This window comes from Peromyscus eremicus, chromosome 2, assembly GCF_949786415.1.
Source record: "Peromyscus eremicus chromosome 2, PerEre_H2_v1, whole genome shotgun sequence".
NCBI classification, from domain to species: Eukaryota; Metazoa; Chordata; class Mammalia; order Rodentia; family Cricetidae; genus Peromyscus; species Peromyscus eremicus.
Window position 1 is genome coordinate 121055214 of NC_081417.1, and position 15967 is coordinate 121071180.

The following is a 15967-nucleotide window of genomic DNA, read 5'->3' on the forward strand; positions in this document are numbered from 1 at the left end:
TTCCGACAGAAAAGATAGCTGTCTCAGACATGACTTGCTATCCCCGATGTCTGAGTGGCTGCCATTGAAGTCTCAAGGGCCACACTGAAAGTTTCACTGAGTGGGTCTCAAGTCCTCAGCGAGAAAAGCCTCGCTAAAACAGACCAAGGTGGCACTGAGCGTGGGTGCAGACTGGGTTCTGACTTCAGCCCAGGTGCTCAGAGTCAGTTCCTCCTTCTCCATCAGCTTCCAGCAGGCCTCTGCTTTGGTCAGCCCTTCTTGGAAGGCTTCCCAAAGTCCTTGAAATAAAACTCATCAAAAACACCCTTACTCGCCTTCCCTGTCCTCTCTGCGTCCCTGCTCCTGTCCTGTTGAGTTTTTCTTGTTGTTGTTGTCTATTTTATCGTTTTATGATACCTCAAGGATTTCTCTGATAACCTCATTTGCACATTGTAGAAGTGGTCAGCAGACACCCATTCTCATTTCCCTCAGGGAAATTACTTTGCAAGCACAGGCCAAATGCCAGAGTGCCAAACTCCAGAACAATTTTGGGGCCAGATCCTACCTTGTCTTTGGCTTGCCTTCAGAGAGATCTAGCAGTCTAGACCATGCAAAGCAATTAGGAAAACACCTCGTGGACCACCTCAGGACTTAAGATCTACAAAGTTACTGGAGACTTACGGAAGTTATTGAAAGGCACCCCCTAAGCCCCACTGTCCTCAGCTAGCCTAAGTGGCCCTTCTGCAGTGTGGTAAAGAATGTACTGTCCCAGAACCCGGCTCTTGGCTGCTCCTCTTCAACAAGCCATTGCTCTGAGAGGACCAGCAGTTCCCTGCTCTTTTGGTTTCATGTGTAAGCCCTGCAGAATCCCCTGCCCACTGCGTGGCTGGGAGGATAAATGCCCCACAGATGAAGTCACAGGAGGCTCAGTCCTTGCACTGCCGGCCCTCTTCTCCTGGGTCTCACAGCTGCTAGGCATCTGGGAACATCTGTTGAAGAACATGAGCGAGGGATGTGAAAGATTATAAAATGGGCAGGACTCCTCAGTCATGGGTTTCAAAGATCCACAAGTTTCAAAGAACCTTAGCTCTCACCTGCTCCAGCCTCCCATCTAAAGCGTGACTCCTGAACACTGAGAGGGAGTGTCTACAAAGCGTTGCACACGGCAGACAGGCAGATTACTACATCACAAGAGAATCCATTGATAGCCAGGTGTGGTGACTCACACCTGTAGTCCCGCCTTGGGATCAAGACCAGCCTGGGTTACATAGTGAGTTCCAGGTCTACAGAGTGAGAGCCTGTCTGGAAAGCTAAAGAAATGAAAGAAGAAAGAAATTAAAAAAAAAAAAAAAAAAAGGAAAAATAAAGCAAATCCACAGAAAACAAATCAGTCCATTTTCAACAGGTCTGTCCTTTTATAGAGTTGAAATCTTTTCTAAAACTTTTTTCCCCAATTGAAGTTCACTTTCTGGGGCCATAGAGCATAGACTCTAATAAGCGAAGTGGCCCTGAACAGACTCCTTCCTCTGGTCACCGTTCTGGTATGGCTCTGTTGTGCAGTGTTGCCGGCCGGCAACACTCTGACCTGGCTTCCGGCCTCCAAGCCCCAGCCTGGGCGCTCACAGTGAAGGTTGGAGCAGCTACAAGCTGTGCAGAGCAGGGTTTCTCTCTCTCCCTAATCAGCCCCCAAGGGAGCACCCTGCATGCATGGTGGTGGCTGCCTGCCAAATGAAGTGAAATATCTCCTCCTCAGACTGTGACTTTTTTCTTGTTTAGGGAAGGGAAGGATAACGACTTTTAGCACTTTACAGCTCAACAGTAAAATGAGCAGATGGAAACAGATTCAGCACTGCGGACTGAAGCTCTTCCAGCCAGAAACCCCCGCCCTGCAACACACACACACACACACACACACACACACACGCGCACACGCACACGCACACGCGCACACGCACACACACACACACACACACACACACACACACACACACACACATGAGTTCTGGGGGCCGGAGTCACTGGCAGGCTTGCTGATGAGGACAGAGACAGGGCTCCTCCTCCTCTCTCAGTTCTGCCACACCCATCTGCTCACATCAGGTTTCACACCTGTACCCCCACCCCACCGCCACCCCCAGCTATCACACCTCCCTGCCTCTGCCCTCACAGTTCCACCCAGCTGGAGCCAGCCTCCTCCCAGGTCTGGCTGGAATGCACTCCTCTGTTAGGTGGATAGGAGTCGGGGAGGAGCGGGCTGTGTTTGCCACACGAGGAATATGTTGCCACATTCCTTGCAGAAAGTCTGGTGGTTTCAGGAGCATTCAGTCTACCGGGAGTGCAAAGATTAAGCTAGATACTCCTGGGCCCTGACCCAGGACCCTAACTGTTTCCAGGCTTATTTTATTTTAATGCTGGGTGCCCAGCCTGGAACCTTTAGGTGGGAGACAGGGCCTGGATGGTGGAGTCTTTGAGTGTTATTCTCATTTTGGCCTGTCTGCTAAAGGAAGACGCTGACACTGTGTGCTCCCACAACTGAGCGGGTCACCCCATTTTGCCTTGGCCTACCCTAAAGAACTTTCTAAAAATTCTATGGACCAAAATAATAAGATGGTGGTGGGCGGGTTGGGTGATAGGAGGGGATGTTGCAGGGCCCCTAGGGGACACTTGAGCTGGCTTTGCAGGATGTACTAACTAACGGTCTTGTTTAATTGTTTCTGTCAGGCATTTGGCTGCAGAAATGAGAAGAATAGCAAATACACTTCCCCAGAATCAAATTGCAGCCTTTTAACATTGGATGTCCCAGCTGCTAGAGTGTAAGGCACACATCTCTGTTTTTTAGAAATTTCCCAGTCTCTGAGAAATTACTTAACTCAGCAGTTAAGACTACTTGCTGATCTTTAGAGAGCTTGAGTTTGGTTCCCAGAACCCACATTGGGCAACTTAGAACTGCCTCTAGTCAGCAGTGGTGGTGCATGCCTTTAATCTCAGCACATGGGAGGCAGAGGCAGGTGGATCTCTGTGAGTTTGAGGCTAGCCTGGTCTACAGAGCAAGTTCCAGGACAGGCTTTGAAAAGCTACAAGGAGAAACCCTATCTCAAAAAGCCAAAAAGAAGAAGGGGAGGGGGGGAGGAAGAGGAAGAAGGAGGAAGAGGAGGAAGAAGAGGAGGAAGAAGAAAAAAGAAGAAAAAGAAGAAAAAAGAAGAAGAAAAAGAAGGAAGAAAAAGAAAGAAGAAAGAAGAAAAGAAGAAGGAAGAAGAAGAAGAAGAAGAAGAAGAAGAAGAAGAAGAAGAAGAAGAAGAAGAAGAAGAAGGAAGAAGAAGAAGAAGGAGAAGGAGAAGGAGAAGGAAGAAGAAGAAGAAGGAGAAGGAGAAGGAGAAGGAGAAGGAGAAGGAAGAAAAAGAACAAGAAGAAGAGGAAGAAAAGACTATCTCTACTCCACCTCCATGGGGAATCTGATGCCCTCTGCCCTCTATGGGCACCTGCACTCACCTTCACATAATGACATACAGACACACATGTACATAACCAAAAAATAAATCTGAAGAGCCAGGAATTAGTGGCACATGCCTTTAATCCCAGCACTCGGGAGGCAGAGGCAGGTGGATCTCCCAGTTTGAGGCCAGCCTGGTCTACAGGCTACACAGGGAAACTCTGTCTTGAGAAAGAAAAGGAAAACCTCTTAAAAAGCACAGTTAGAAATTACCCTGTCCCAGGTATCTTGTGATATTAGCACATATAGACTCAGACAGCCAGAGAGCCCAGATGTTTGGTTGAACACTGCTCTGGATGTTTCTGTGAGACTGTTTTTGGATGAGAATAGTATGTATACCTGTGAGCTCTGAGTAGAGTGGACTGCCTTCCCTAATGTGTGTAGCCTTGTTCAGTCAGCAGAACAAGGACTGACTTCCCTTCGGTTAGAAGACCTTTGGACTACAACTGCAACCCCAGATATTCTTGCTGGCCCAGTCCACACATTTTGAGCTTACAAGATGTTGGTATTCTGGCCCACCCCTTGGGGACCCACCCTGCATCCTGATGTAAATCCTCTTTTAAGGAAAAACCCTTCCCTTCTTTTTCTTCCCCTTCCTCCCTTTCTTGCCATAAGGTATACACACCTCTGTTTTCCCTCTTTTTCTCCTCTCTCTCTCTTCCTCTCTCCCTCTTTCCCTCTCTTTCTCTATCTCTCTACTATAATAAATTCTCTCCATGTGGATGCCGTGCCTGGGGTGTGAGTGACTTTCCAGTGTGACCACACACACACACAAACACACACACACACACACACACACACACACACACACACACACACAGCCTATAATTTCTGTTTCTCTGGAGAACCTTCATGCAGATGCCTATGCAAATCCTCTCTCTCTTCAGGAGAAGGTCCCCACCATCTCAGTCCTCCCGCAGTACTTTCTTTTCACTCATATAATCTATCTTGTTAAATTTCCTAAGTGCAGAATAGAAGGAAGGGGTATTGAGGTACTTACTGCATACCAGATGTGTGTGAGGCACTGTGGCACTTGAGTCATGCTCATTCATTTTTCTATTCACCAATTAATTCATTCAGCAAAGCATTTTTAATTGAGCATTTTTAATGTGCCAGGCAATGCTCTAGTCCAGGGGTTGGGTAAGCTATGGCTGATTTGGCCTGCTACCAGTTTTTTTTTTAAATAAAGTTTTATTGAAACACAGCCATACTTATTTGTTTACATTCTCCTGCTGTGGGATGTTCTGTATGGCAAATGTGTTGCTGATTAGTCAATAAATAAAACACTGATTGGCCATTGGCTAGGCAGGAAGTGTAGGCGGGACAAGGAAGAGAATAAAGCTGGGAAGTGGAAGGCTGAGTCAGAGAGACACTGCCAGCCGCCACGATGACAAACAGCATGTGAAGATGCCGGTAAGCCACGAGCCACATGGCAAGGTATAGATTAACAGAAATGGATTAATTTAAGATGTAAGAACAGTTAGCAAGATGCCTGCCACGGCCATACAGTTTGTAACCAATATAAGTCTCTGTGTTTACTTGGTCGGGTCTGAGAGGCTGTGGGACTGGCGGGTGACAGAGATTTGTCCTGACTGTGGGCCAGGCAGGAAAACTCTAGCTATATTCTCCTATGGCTACTTTCCTTAGATAATGACCTAATTGAATAGCTATGAGAAAGACCATATGGCCTGAAGTACTTAGTGTACTGTTTAGTTCTTGAAGAAGAAAGTTTGTTGCCCCCGGGATAGGATAATATAGTAATTAGTGTATTGCTGTGTTCTAAGGTGAAGGAGTTAGGGAAAGGATGAAAACACAAATGAGCCCCCAAACTGGAAGGCGTTTACTGTGCTAAATAGTGATAAGTATTAGAGAGGAAACGGAAGCAAGAGCACGAGGCATGCAGGGGATGCTGTGGGTAGGGGTGGATTGCAGGGGGGATGAGGGTGTCCCTAGCTGAAATGGGACAGTTAGGCAAAGGCCTGAGGAAGTGGAGGAGTGAGTCCTGTGGTGAGAAACGAAGCTGTTAGCTAGGAAAACAACAGGTGTAGAGCCATACTGGAGTATTAGCTATGAGTTAGATTGCATTAAACACTGGGTACCGGTGCCCTTCAACTGCTTCTATATAGAATCACATTTAATCACTTACAAGTCACTATCTAATTACCCAGATAATCGTACAAAAAAATTATCTGAATATACTTCTGCTCCTACTCACACAGCACTTTCAATTTAGAGTTCTGTCTGTTGCTTGACTGTCGCGTCTGAGAACATTACAAGGTCCTGTGCCCTCCTCTTGAAAGGCAATCTCCCATGAAGCCCACAGCTCCTGCAGCTAGGGAGATCACCGTGAACTTCATCTTGCATGTTCTATCCATGCTTAGAGTCCCTCTTGGTTTGAGGTCATGGGCTCTAGATGCAGGGATGTCTCGTGGGTCAGAGGAGATTGTCGTCTGAGGGGTAGACAAGCTGCCCTTCCTCTATTGACTGGTATACGAATCCACCAACCAAACCATAGGGTGTCCTTCAAAGTGCTGAGGATACAGAAAGGAGCTAAAGTAGGGCCACCCTCAAAAGGATCCAAGCGTGGCCTGGGAACGCCACTGAGGCATGGAGTGTCCCAGGGCTGTGGGACAGCAAGGCAGCTGTCTATTTCTTTCACTTTTCTTTTTGATAACTACCAAAAAAAGTGAACTTTTCTAACTTGTGGGGCTAAACTACAAATCACTACAAATCAAGGCATCCAATAAACTGATTGATTAAAATGTCTCCCAGGAAGCTGCTAGCATGACAGGGTGGTCAGATGCTGGGTCTCTGCCACCCTGGACTTCCTCTCAGAGAGAAAAAGCTGAGATTTTGACTGTGGCTGTCTGGTCAGGTCCCCACTCCAGGCTCCAGAAACTCCTGTACACTTACAGATCACTACAGCATGTTGGTCTGCTTCCCAAGGGGGTCGTGAGCTTTAATTAGTTACTGTTGGTAAGTGCTCTAAAGATGTGGGGGTGTATAAATACGGCAGGTCATTAGGCCTCTTCATACCACTGTGTCTGCAGCCTGGGAACTGCTAATTGAGAAATAATTAACACCTCAGGGTATAAAAGGACACTACCTAGATTTTCCAGATTGGAGGGGTTATAAACATGTGTGTGGGCAGAGGGAGAATAAAAGGCCACTGTGGACACATGGATCCCAAGAAATTCTGAACATGACTTCTCTCCCAGTAGGAGGAATATTGCTCCAGCAGAACCTGTGAGACACCCGTCCCCTAGGAAAACCGCTCCCATAGAGGTGGGCTGCAGGGACCCAGCATGGCTTTTAGAAACAGAAGAACTCAGAACCACCAGCTCAGCCTGGCTGACAGACATTACGGTCATGTGCTATCATGTCCTCTAGCCAAGCCATGTCTTCCTTGACACAAGGGTATGATGATCCCATATATCTACCACCCTCCTCACCGGGTTGTCCAGTATCTTTCTTGTATAGGCCAGTTCATCTAAGTCAGAATCATTCTAGGGGAGACTTTAAGGTATCGATCCCCAGGCTTGCTCCACTTCAGCAACCTTACTTCCGGAATGACGTGCATGGGGATTCCCGCACTGGGTATCAAGCACTGTGTGTGGAACCTGCATGCCTGGAAGGAATAAAGATATTCTTAAAGAGGCACTTGTGCCCCTCCCTTTGGCTATGGAAACAACGCACCCCAAGAAATCAGAATTCCTCTGGGAATCTCATACGAAGGGGAAGGAAAAGACTAAAGTCTGAGCCACTGTGGTGGTTTGAAAGAAAATGGCCCTCAAAGGGAGTGGCCCTATTAGGAGGTGTGGCCTTGTTGGAGGGTGTGTGTCACTGTGAGAGTGGGCTTTGAGGTCTCTTTTCTCAAGCTTCACTCGGTGTGATCGTCGGTCGACTTCCTGTTGTCTCTGAGTCAAGATGTAGGACTCTCAGCTCCAGCACCACATCTGCCTGCACACTGCCATTCTCCCCGCCATGACGATCATGGACTGAATCTCTGAAACTGTAAGCCACCACCTCAATTAAATGTTTTATTTATAAGAGTTGCCGCAGTCATGGTATCTCCTCACAGCAATAAAAAACCCTAAGATAACCACCCAGGTGGGAATCTATATCCAGAAGAGGATTGCAATTTGTCAGACCACTTTTCAGGACAGGCTGGAAACAGTGACGGCGATGGTGGCTTTGATCGGGTTTTCTCGGCCAGTGGAAGAATTGAAAGGCAGGACAAACCGGAAGTGCAACAGGTGGCAGGAGAGCCCTCAAGCACCTCAGACAGAATCAGAGGTTGGAGAAAGGCATTTGTGGGAGTGAGGAAACATGTAGACAGCAGACACAGAGAAAAAACCCTTCGCAAAGCAGTGGGGCACTCAGCTGGAGAATCCAGTCTCTCCTTAGGGTTGGGGTGTTAAAGTCGCTGAAGACTTTTCCTCCCCTCTTTAGGGTTGGTCAGTTTGGAGAAAGCAAGGATTGTAGACTGGCCCACAACTGTTGTGTGGCATGTCCAGATCCCGCCTTGAACTTGTGGAGCCTGTCCATCAGCATGGGGCCTGCCAGTGGGAAACACAAGCCTACAAGGCTTTCCTTTGTTTTAAGCTGCCAGGTTTCTGTCTCAGGTCAGGAGGGTGAGGAAGAAGCTGGCTATCTTGGAAATTCATCACCTTTATTACCTAGCCATAGCCCCTCTCCCTGTCTGTCTGCCTAGCAGGGAGTCTGTCTAATTTCTGCTCTCAGATCTTCTTGAGGATAGGTGGCCAAATCTGGCTTATTGGGGTTTTCAGGTCCTAGGTTCTGACCCTTAATAATTCTGGTAACATCAGGAGCTGTGAGAAATAAAGATGCAGACCCACCACCTGCCTGTCCCTCTTGTATTACCGCATCACATTCTGCTCCATGCCTCTGAGTGTCCTGGTCGTCTGCCTGGCAGACTCAGTCATCTCTAAGGTAAACTGAAGGTAATTTTCTCAGTAAAGCTCCCCCTTCCCTGGATTCCTACAGGGCTTTGCTGCGCTCCAGTGAGGCTACTGGTCACAGGCATTGTTCATGAAGCTCCTGGGGAGCCGAGAGCCGATGGGTCATTATCAGAGTCACCAGTGTCTTCCCGTGGGTCCAGTACACTTAAGGTAGTCTATAAAGTACAGTTGTTGGATAGTGACTGAAATAAACTCAGCTCCTGCTCAGGACATCTTATCATCTGTCCTGTGTCTATAACATCCTCCCCCAGATAGCTACAGGGCTCTGTCTCTCCTCTTCTTCAGGTCTTTGCTAAAATGACACCTTCTTGGTAAGGCTTCCATGGGCATCCTATTTTAAATCAGAACCATCCAGCCTCCCACTCCATCTTTTTTAACTTGTCTTCAGAACATGTAACACCCTCGGACTGACAACTTACTTTTTCTATGGGTTTTTGTGTTAATTTTGATTAAAAAAATAATTTTATCAAAATCCTGATTCATCTTGGTTTTTGAGTTCTTTACTGCCCTGCTTCCCTCCTGCATTTTTTGTTTTTGTTTTGTTTTGCTTTTTTTTTTTTTTTTTTTTTTTTTTTTTGTCAGCTTGACACAGTTAGAGCCATCTGGGGAGAGGGAACCTCAATTGAGAAAATGCCACATCAGATTGGCCTGTAGGCAAGTCTGTGGGGCAACTTCTTGATGAATGATTGACATGGGACGGCCCAGCCCATTGTGGGCGGTGCCACCACTGCACAGGGGTTCTAGGGTTGTCTGAGAAGGCAGGCGGAACAAGCCAGTAAGCATATTCCTCCATGGTGTTTGCTTCGATTCCTGTCTCCAGGTTTCTGTCTTGACTTCCTGCCTCGACTTCCCCCATCTCCACCCCCCATGGTGGACTGGAACCTGTAAGCTAAAACGAGCCCTGTCCTCCCTAAGTGTCTCTTGACTGTGCTCTTTATCTCGGGGACAGAAGGCAGACCGAGGCACTTGCTCTGCCCACCGCTCACTGTGCTGCTGGCTTACAGGCTGTCTCTTCTACACAAATGCTGCCAGCTGTTCTCTTCACTCTGCTCTTCCCCACGCCGGCGGCAGTGGCTTGTACAATGTAATTATGCAGAAAATATTTTGTGAGGGCTGGGGAGACGGCTCACCGGGTGTACTGGCTGGTTTTGTGTGTCAACTTAACACAAGTTAAGAGTCATTAGAAAGGAAGGAGCCTCAGCTGAGGAATGCCTCCTTGAGATCCAGCTGAAAGGCATATTCTCATTTAGTGATCAATGGGGAGGGCCCAGCCCATGGTGGGTGGTGCCATTCCTGAGCTGCTGGCCTTGGGCTCTGTAAGAAGACGGGCTGAGCAAGCCGTGGGGAGTAAACCAGTAAGGTGCAGCCCTCCATGGCCTCTGCATCAGCGCCTACCTTCGGGATCCTGCCCTTCAGTGATGAGCAGGAATGCTTAAGTGTAAGCCATATAAACACTTTCCTCTCCAATTTGCTTTTTGATCATAGTGTTCCATCGCAGCAATAGAAACCCTAAGACGTGCTCGCCATGCAAAAGAGCTCCTCCGTGAGTTCAGATCCTCAGAGCCTCAGTATATAAGGTGGAGATGGATGAAAGATACTTCTGTCAGCCTTGAGCCTCCACACACTAGTTCATATGTGTACACATGCAAACAAGCAAACATTTGCTTACAACACACTTATGTAAACATGTAAATATTATGTATGGAGGAAACGCCTTATTTTTATTTGTGCATAATACGTATGTGCACGTGGGAGTGGGTATCCTCAGAGGCCAGAAGGTAGTCATGGATTTCCCTGGAGCTGGAGTTACAGTGATCGTGAGCTGCCTGGAGTGCTGAGAACCGAACTGCTGTCCTTTGAAGAGCAGCAATGGCTCTTAACCAGCACAGTAAATGGAAGTTTTAAATTGCCTCTTCAAGACTCAGGGAGGCTCCTCTTTGAGAAGCCCACGCCCATGCTCCAGTTCCTCCGCTCCCCTCTCAAGCCCGGTGCTTAAGCCTATATTAAAATGTCTTTATTAAACCCCATCTCTGCTTCATAAAAAAAAATTTTAAAGAGTTCCTTAAGCATTGTAATAAAGGTGACTTTCTCTAATTGTTTAACGATCCTAAGCTCATTTAAATTGAAGCTTTTTTAATCATAGGGTAGATTTGAAACATAGCTTCCCGTGTGTTGTCAAAGTCAAGGTTACTTAGCAGTGTATCTGATCTGTAAGAGTCCTGTCAGTGGGAGGCTAAAACGGATTCAAATCCTTAAACATAGGGTTTGATCATAGAGTTGCACCTTGATAATTCCTAGAGGGCACTTCCGGAACCGTGATCTGCGTGTGACAACCCGGCCAAGCGATGATCTTGGCGGGAGAGCGAGGCCGCTCCTTGGCTCAGTTTCAGGAAAAATCTCTCCTGCTCCTCTCCAGTAGGGTGGGGCCAGAGCTTCCCGCCCCCTCCCGAGAGTGTGGCTTTCCGATTGGCGAGAAACGTGGGAGGTGGGGCTTAGGCCAAACCGGCGCAGGCGCACTGGCTTCGCGTGGCGGAGGAGCGGGCGGCGCAGGTGCAGGGCTGCTGGTGAGCGTGGAGGCCTGAGGGTCGTCAGGGAGGGCCCAGCGAATCTAGGGACAGTTTCTGGGCGCGCGCACCCAGGATCTGGTGTCTGCTTTCTCGCGTGCGTCCTGTCCTGGAGTCGGGCGGAGTCACAACCACAGACAAGTTGGATAGTCGAGTCCTTACGGGTCTCAGCACCCCCGCCCCGCTCTGAGGGCAACACTTCCGCCCCGGTCAGCCTTGCGTGGCCCAGGGAGTTAGAGTTCCCAAAGGGGCCCATTTTGGAGCAGCCTCGGGGATGACCTGGTGGTTCAGCCGCCTTGGTGTTTTGAAGAGGGATGAAGTGACCCTATTCGGGTAGGGTCACCCCTGGTGAAGGCCGAGACAGTTTAGAGCCGGGTGCTGTTGTATGTCGTGCTGTCAGTGGTGGAAAGTCGGTGGGATTTGGAGGCGAGTTCCTGCATTCCAGAACGACCCCGTGCCCTTCGCTGTCGCCTTACACACATTGACTTCCCCATCTCAGAGCCTATGAACTGAGCATCATAGTAGCCAAACCTTTATGGCACTTAGTGTGTCCCGGGCACTTGGAAGCGCTTTGTGTACTGCTTTCCTGACTGGATCCTGTGTTGAGTCGTGTAGTGTGTACCTGGAACAGGGAGAGGGCAGGGGAAAGGGGAGGGCATCTCACGGGGGATCTGCATGCACTCCCTAGGCAGCAGGAAACTGTCACTACTGCTGCCTGTGTTTTGCAGAGTTGAAAGTGGAAGGAATGCAAGGAGACCAGTAGCGAGCTTTTTTTTTTTTTTTTTTCGAGACAGGGTTTCTCTGTGTAGCTTTGCACCTTTCCTGGAACTCGCTTTGGAGACCAGACTGGCCTCGAACTCACAAAGATCCTCCCTGCCTCTGCCTCCCCAGTGCTGGGATTAAAGGCGTGTGCCACCACCACCCGTCAGTAGCGAGCTCTTTTAACAGGCCGAGTAAAACGTGATGGTAGCTGGACTGAGGTGCATGGTCAGGTGGAAAGCAGACAGCACCAGAGGACTGAAGGATCTACAGAGTAGATGAGGGCAGGTTTCTGGTTTAGCTGGAGGGTGCTTCTGGTGCCTTACAGGCTGATACTCAGATCTGCAGGGGCACCACTGTCAAAAGAGACTCTGGGTGACCAAGTTTCAAATAGCTGTGTACTATGTCCTCCGAAGAACAGGTCTGAAGTTCGACAGTTTGGACAGTGAGTAAAGGTGCAGAGCAGCCAGGAATGTGCGATGAGAAGGGCAGTTAAAACAAGACTGACATGTGTGTTTGAGGCAAGTTTCATTATATATCCTCAGATGGCCTGGAACTCTTGATGTGCAGACCTAGCTGGCCTCGAACTTGTAGTAATCCTACCTCTGGCTCCCAAGTGCTGGGATTACTGGATGTGCCACAGTGCCTGGCAATATTGCCATAAAGTGGAGGGTGGGGATGGAGACAAGGAATGTTAAAACTGCCCTCAGCTGTTGGCTGGGGGATTACAGTTGATTTGTCTCGGGTTCTTTCCCCGGTTTCCTAAAAGAGTAACGATAGCAAACATCACCAAGCACATAGTATGTGCCAAAAACTGTTGTAAGAATAAAAATTTCCCCACCTTTTAAAAATGCCCACGGTAAACACACAAAGCCAATCTGGTGGTTTTACCATTTCATGATGAAAACGTTAGTCCACAGGAGTGGAGACATGTGCTAGGCTGCAGGAAGTTCCAGTGGGAGGTTGGCCTAGAACCCGGGCTGCCTTATCCAGAGCCTGTGCGTGCACCACTGCATGCTGTCTCCACAGTAGATTGTTACATTTTCATAATCAGAAGAATATGAACTTCTTTTGTTGCTGTTGTTTGAGAAAAGGTCTCTCCACATAGCGCTGGCTGCCCTCAGACTCACTCTGTAGACTAGGCTAGCCTCTGTCTTTGCCTCCCAAGTGCTCAGATTAAAGGGATATGCCACTAGCCACTAACCCCGGCTGAATTTCATTTCTTTCTTTCTTTCTTTCTTTCTTTCTTTCTTTCTTTCTTTCTTTCTTTTTTTTAAGATTTATTTATTATGTATACAGTGTTCTGCCTGCATGCCAGAAGAGGGCGCCAGATCTCATTACAGATGGTTGTGAGCCACCATGTGGTTGCTGGGAATTGAACTCAGGACCTCTGGAAGAGGAGTCAGTGCTCTTAACCTCTGAGCCATCTCTCCAGCCCTGGATTTCATTTATTAAAGAGAAGTGGTACTGTGATCTGCTGGGCTATTTGACATTTCCCAAGATGAGCTTCTGTCTCAGGAATTAGTTGGAGCCAATGCTGAGAACCCAGTTAACAGTCATCCGCACGTGACTCATTTTTCTCCAGGTACCAGGGTGTCATGGAAGGGCTGCTGACAAGATGCAGAACACTGTCTGCCTTGGCTGCCTGCAGCCGCCAGCACTCCAGGTACGTTGTCCACAAGTGCCACCACTTGTGTGGTGAACCAGGAAGAGGGCAGCGCTTGGTATTGTCCCGCATGTTCCAGCCTCAGAACCTTCGGGAAGACCAGGTGCTTTCCCTGGAGGGCAGAGCTAGCGACTTGACTTGTAAGAGCCAACGGCTGATGCTTCAAGTGGGCCTGATCCTCCCAGCAAGCCCTGGCTGTTACCACCTCATGCCCTACACAGTCCGTGCCATGGAGAAGCTTGTGAGGGTAATAGACGAGGAGATGCAGGCCATCGGGGGGCAGAAAATCAACATGCCCAGCCTCAGCCCAGCTGAGCTGTGGCGAGCCACCGGCCGCTGGGACCTGATGGGCAGAGAACTGCTAAGACTGAGAGACAGGCACGACAAAGAGTATTGCTTGGGGCCGACTCATGAGGAAGCAGTAACGGCCCTGGTGGCCTCCCAGAAGAAACTGTCCTACAAACAGCTCCCCTTACTGTTGTACCAGGTTACGAGGAAGTTTCGGGACGAGCCGAGGCCCCGTTTCGGTCTTCTCCGTGGCCGGGAGTTCTATATGAAGGACATGTACACCTTTGACTCCTCCTCTGAGGCCGCCCAGGAGACCTATGGCCTGGTGTGTGATGCTTACTGTAGACTGTTTGACAGGCTGGGGTTGCGATGGATGAAAGCCCGGGCCGATGTGGGCAGCATCGGGGGCACAATGTCCCATGAATTCCAGCTACCCGTGGATATTGGAGAGGACCGCCTTGTAGTCTGTCCCAGCTGCCACTTCTCAGCCAACACAGAGATACTAGACTTGTCACAAAAAACCTGCCCTGACTGCCAGGGTCCACTGACAGAAACCAAAGGCATTGAGGTGGGGCACACGTTCTACCTCGGTACCAAGTACTCCTCCATTTTCAACGCCCAGTTTACCAATGCCCACGGGGAATCTTCGCTGGCTGAAATGGGGTGCTATGGCCTGGGAGTCACTCGGATCCTGGCTGCTGCCATTGAAGCTCTCTCTACAGAGGACTGCATCCGCTGGCCCAGCCTGCTGGCCCCTTACCAAGTCTGCCTCATCCCCCCTAAGAAGGGCAGTAAGGAGGCGGCAGCCACAGAGGTTGTGGAGCGCTTATACGATGACATCATGGAGGCCGTGGCTCAGCTCCGAGGGGAGGTCCTGCTGGATGACAGGACGCACCTGACCATCGGAAACAGACTGAAGGACGCCAACAAGCTTGGCTACCCCTTCGTGATCATTGCCGGCAAGAGGGCCCTGGAGGACCCCGCATACTTTGAGGTTCAGTGCCAGAACACTGGTGAGGTGGTCTTCCTCACCGAAGAGGGAGTCATGGAACTACTGACTGGTGTGCATGTCGTCTAAGTGCCCAAGCACACCTGTCCCCAGGCCTGGTGTGCACTGTGACACTGTGGTTCCCTGCACTTCTCTCTTGGTGGTCTCTAGAAATGGCTTCTTGTGGAAGGTGAGACTGTGTTAGGGAGACTGTACTCACTCCCTGCTTGTGATGGTTTGTATTTTAGTCATTAACTCGAGCCTCCGGGCTGGTCATGCCGCCATGTACCATTCCTTTTGCACAGGGACACTTCTGTTCGGAGACTGAAAGGTGAGAAAGAGACCTGCATCACTCCCTGGAAAAGCCGAGTCTCTGTTTGTAAGACGGCAATGGTTGAAAGCTGGGGGCCACCACCCCACAGTCTGACCATGTGGGTGCACTTCATTGAATCCAGAGAGCAGGGCCCTTCTCTCCTGAGGAACCAAGAGCTCCAGAGAGTCAGGCACCTGCTGCTAACTCACCAATGACCTGACATACCTGCTCCCTCCTGGGGCTGGGGACTCCCGTTTGGACATGGGAGATGGAGTTAGGTCTGTAAGGTCCTTAGCGCTCTCATGAGTGACTCCACTAGACACATGGATCTGGTTCCTTATTCCTCTAAGCTTCCCAAAAAGTTGTCATTGTAACTGCCTGATGGCCCAAAACTACCTCTGGAGATTTGACCCTGCTGGGTTCACATCAGCACTGAGATCATGTTCTACTGATTGAATAAAGTGAAGCCTTTGGGATGAGCTCTCCTGTGTGTGAATTTGAAACAAAAATAACATCTGTTTCAGCTATTTTGGGGTGTCCAAGAGCTTGCTGCCCCTCTGCACTCGCTGGGCAGGTCACAAGGGGCTGGGAAAATGTGCTCTAAACTGTTTCTTCCAGACTTCAGGGGCAGCAGGCTCCAGCCCCCACAGTGACCTTGCCCTGGGTTCTGAGTTGAATTCCAGAGCCACAACAGGAGTGACTGACTGGTTGAGAGCTGACTAGACTCTGTGGGAAAATGGAAGTAGGGGCTGGACTCCACAGCAGAGCATCTGCATTCATTGCTCCAGCATCCAGCTGAGGAACACAGCTGGGCTCTCCATCCCAGGCCCCCTATGATCTCCACATGTGCAGCTCCCGAGTGCATGGAGTAGTGCCATATTCGAGGTGGGTCTTCCCCACCATGGCTAACACTCTGGAAAGGCCATCATAGACACATCCGG

At 49.3% G+C, this 15967-nt stretch overlaps 1 protein-coding gene across 1 annotated transcript; it reads left to right on the forward strand.

The window, feature by feature from the left end:
- The first annotated feature begins 10984 nt into the window (after positions 1 to 10984).
- Pars2 (prolyl-tRNA synthetase 2, mitochondrial) lies at positions 10985 to 15038 on the forward strand. The gene is made up of 2 exons (XM_059256024.1): positions 10985 to 11012; positions 13357 to 15038. Exon 2 carries the CDS (start codon positions 13370 to 13372, stop codon positions 14801 to 14803), a length of 1434 nt encoding a protein of 477 aa, XP_059112007.1. The 5' UTR covers positions 10985 to 11012; positions 13357 to 13369; the 3' UTR covers positions 14804 to 15038.
- The last annotated feature ends 929 nt before the right edge of the window (positions 15039 to 15967 follow it).

What these genes read in the sequence shown, in the direction of transcription:
- Pars2 (XM_059256024.1), top strand. Translation starts at nt 13,370, where the DNA reads ATGGAAGGGCTGCTGACAAGATGCAGAACACTGTCTGCCTTGGCTGCC.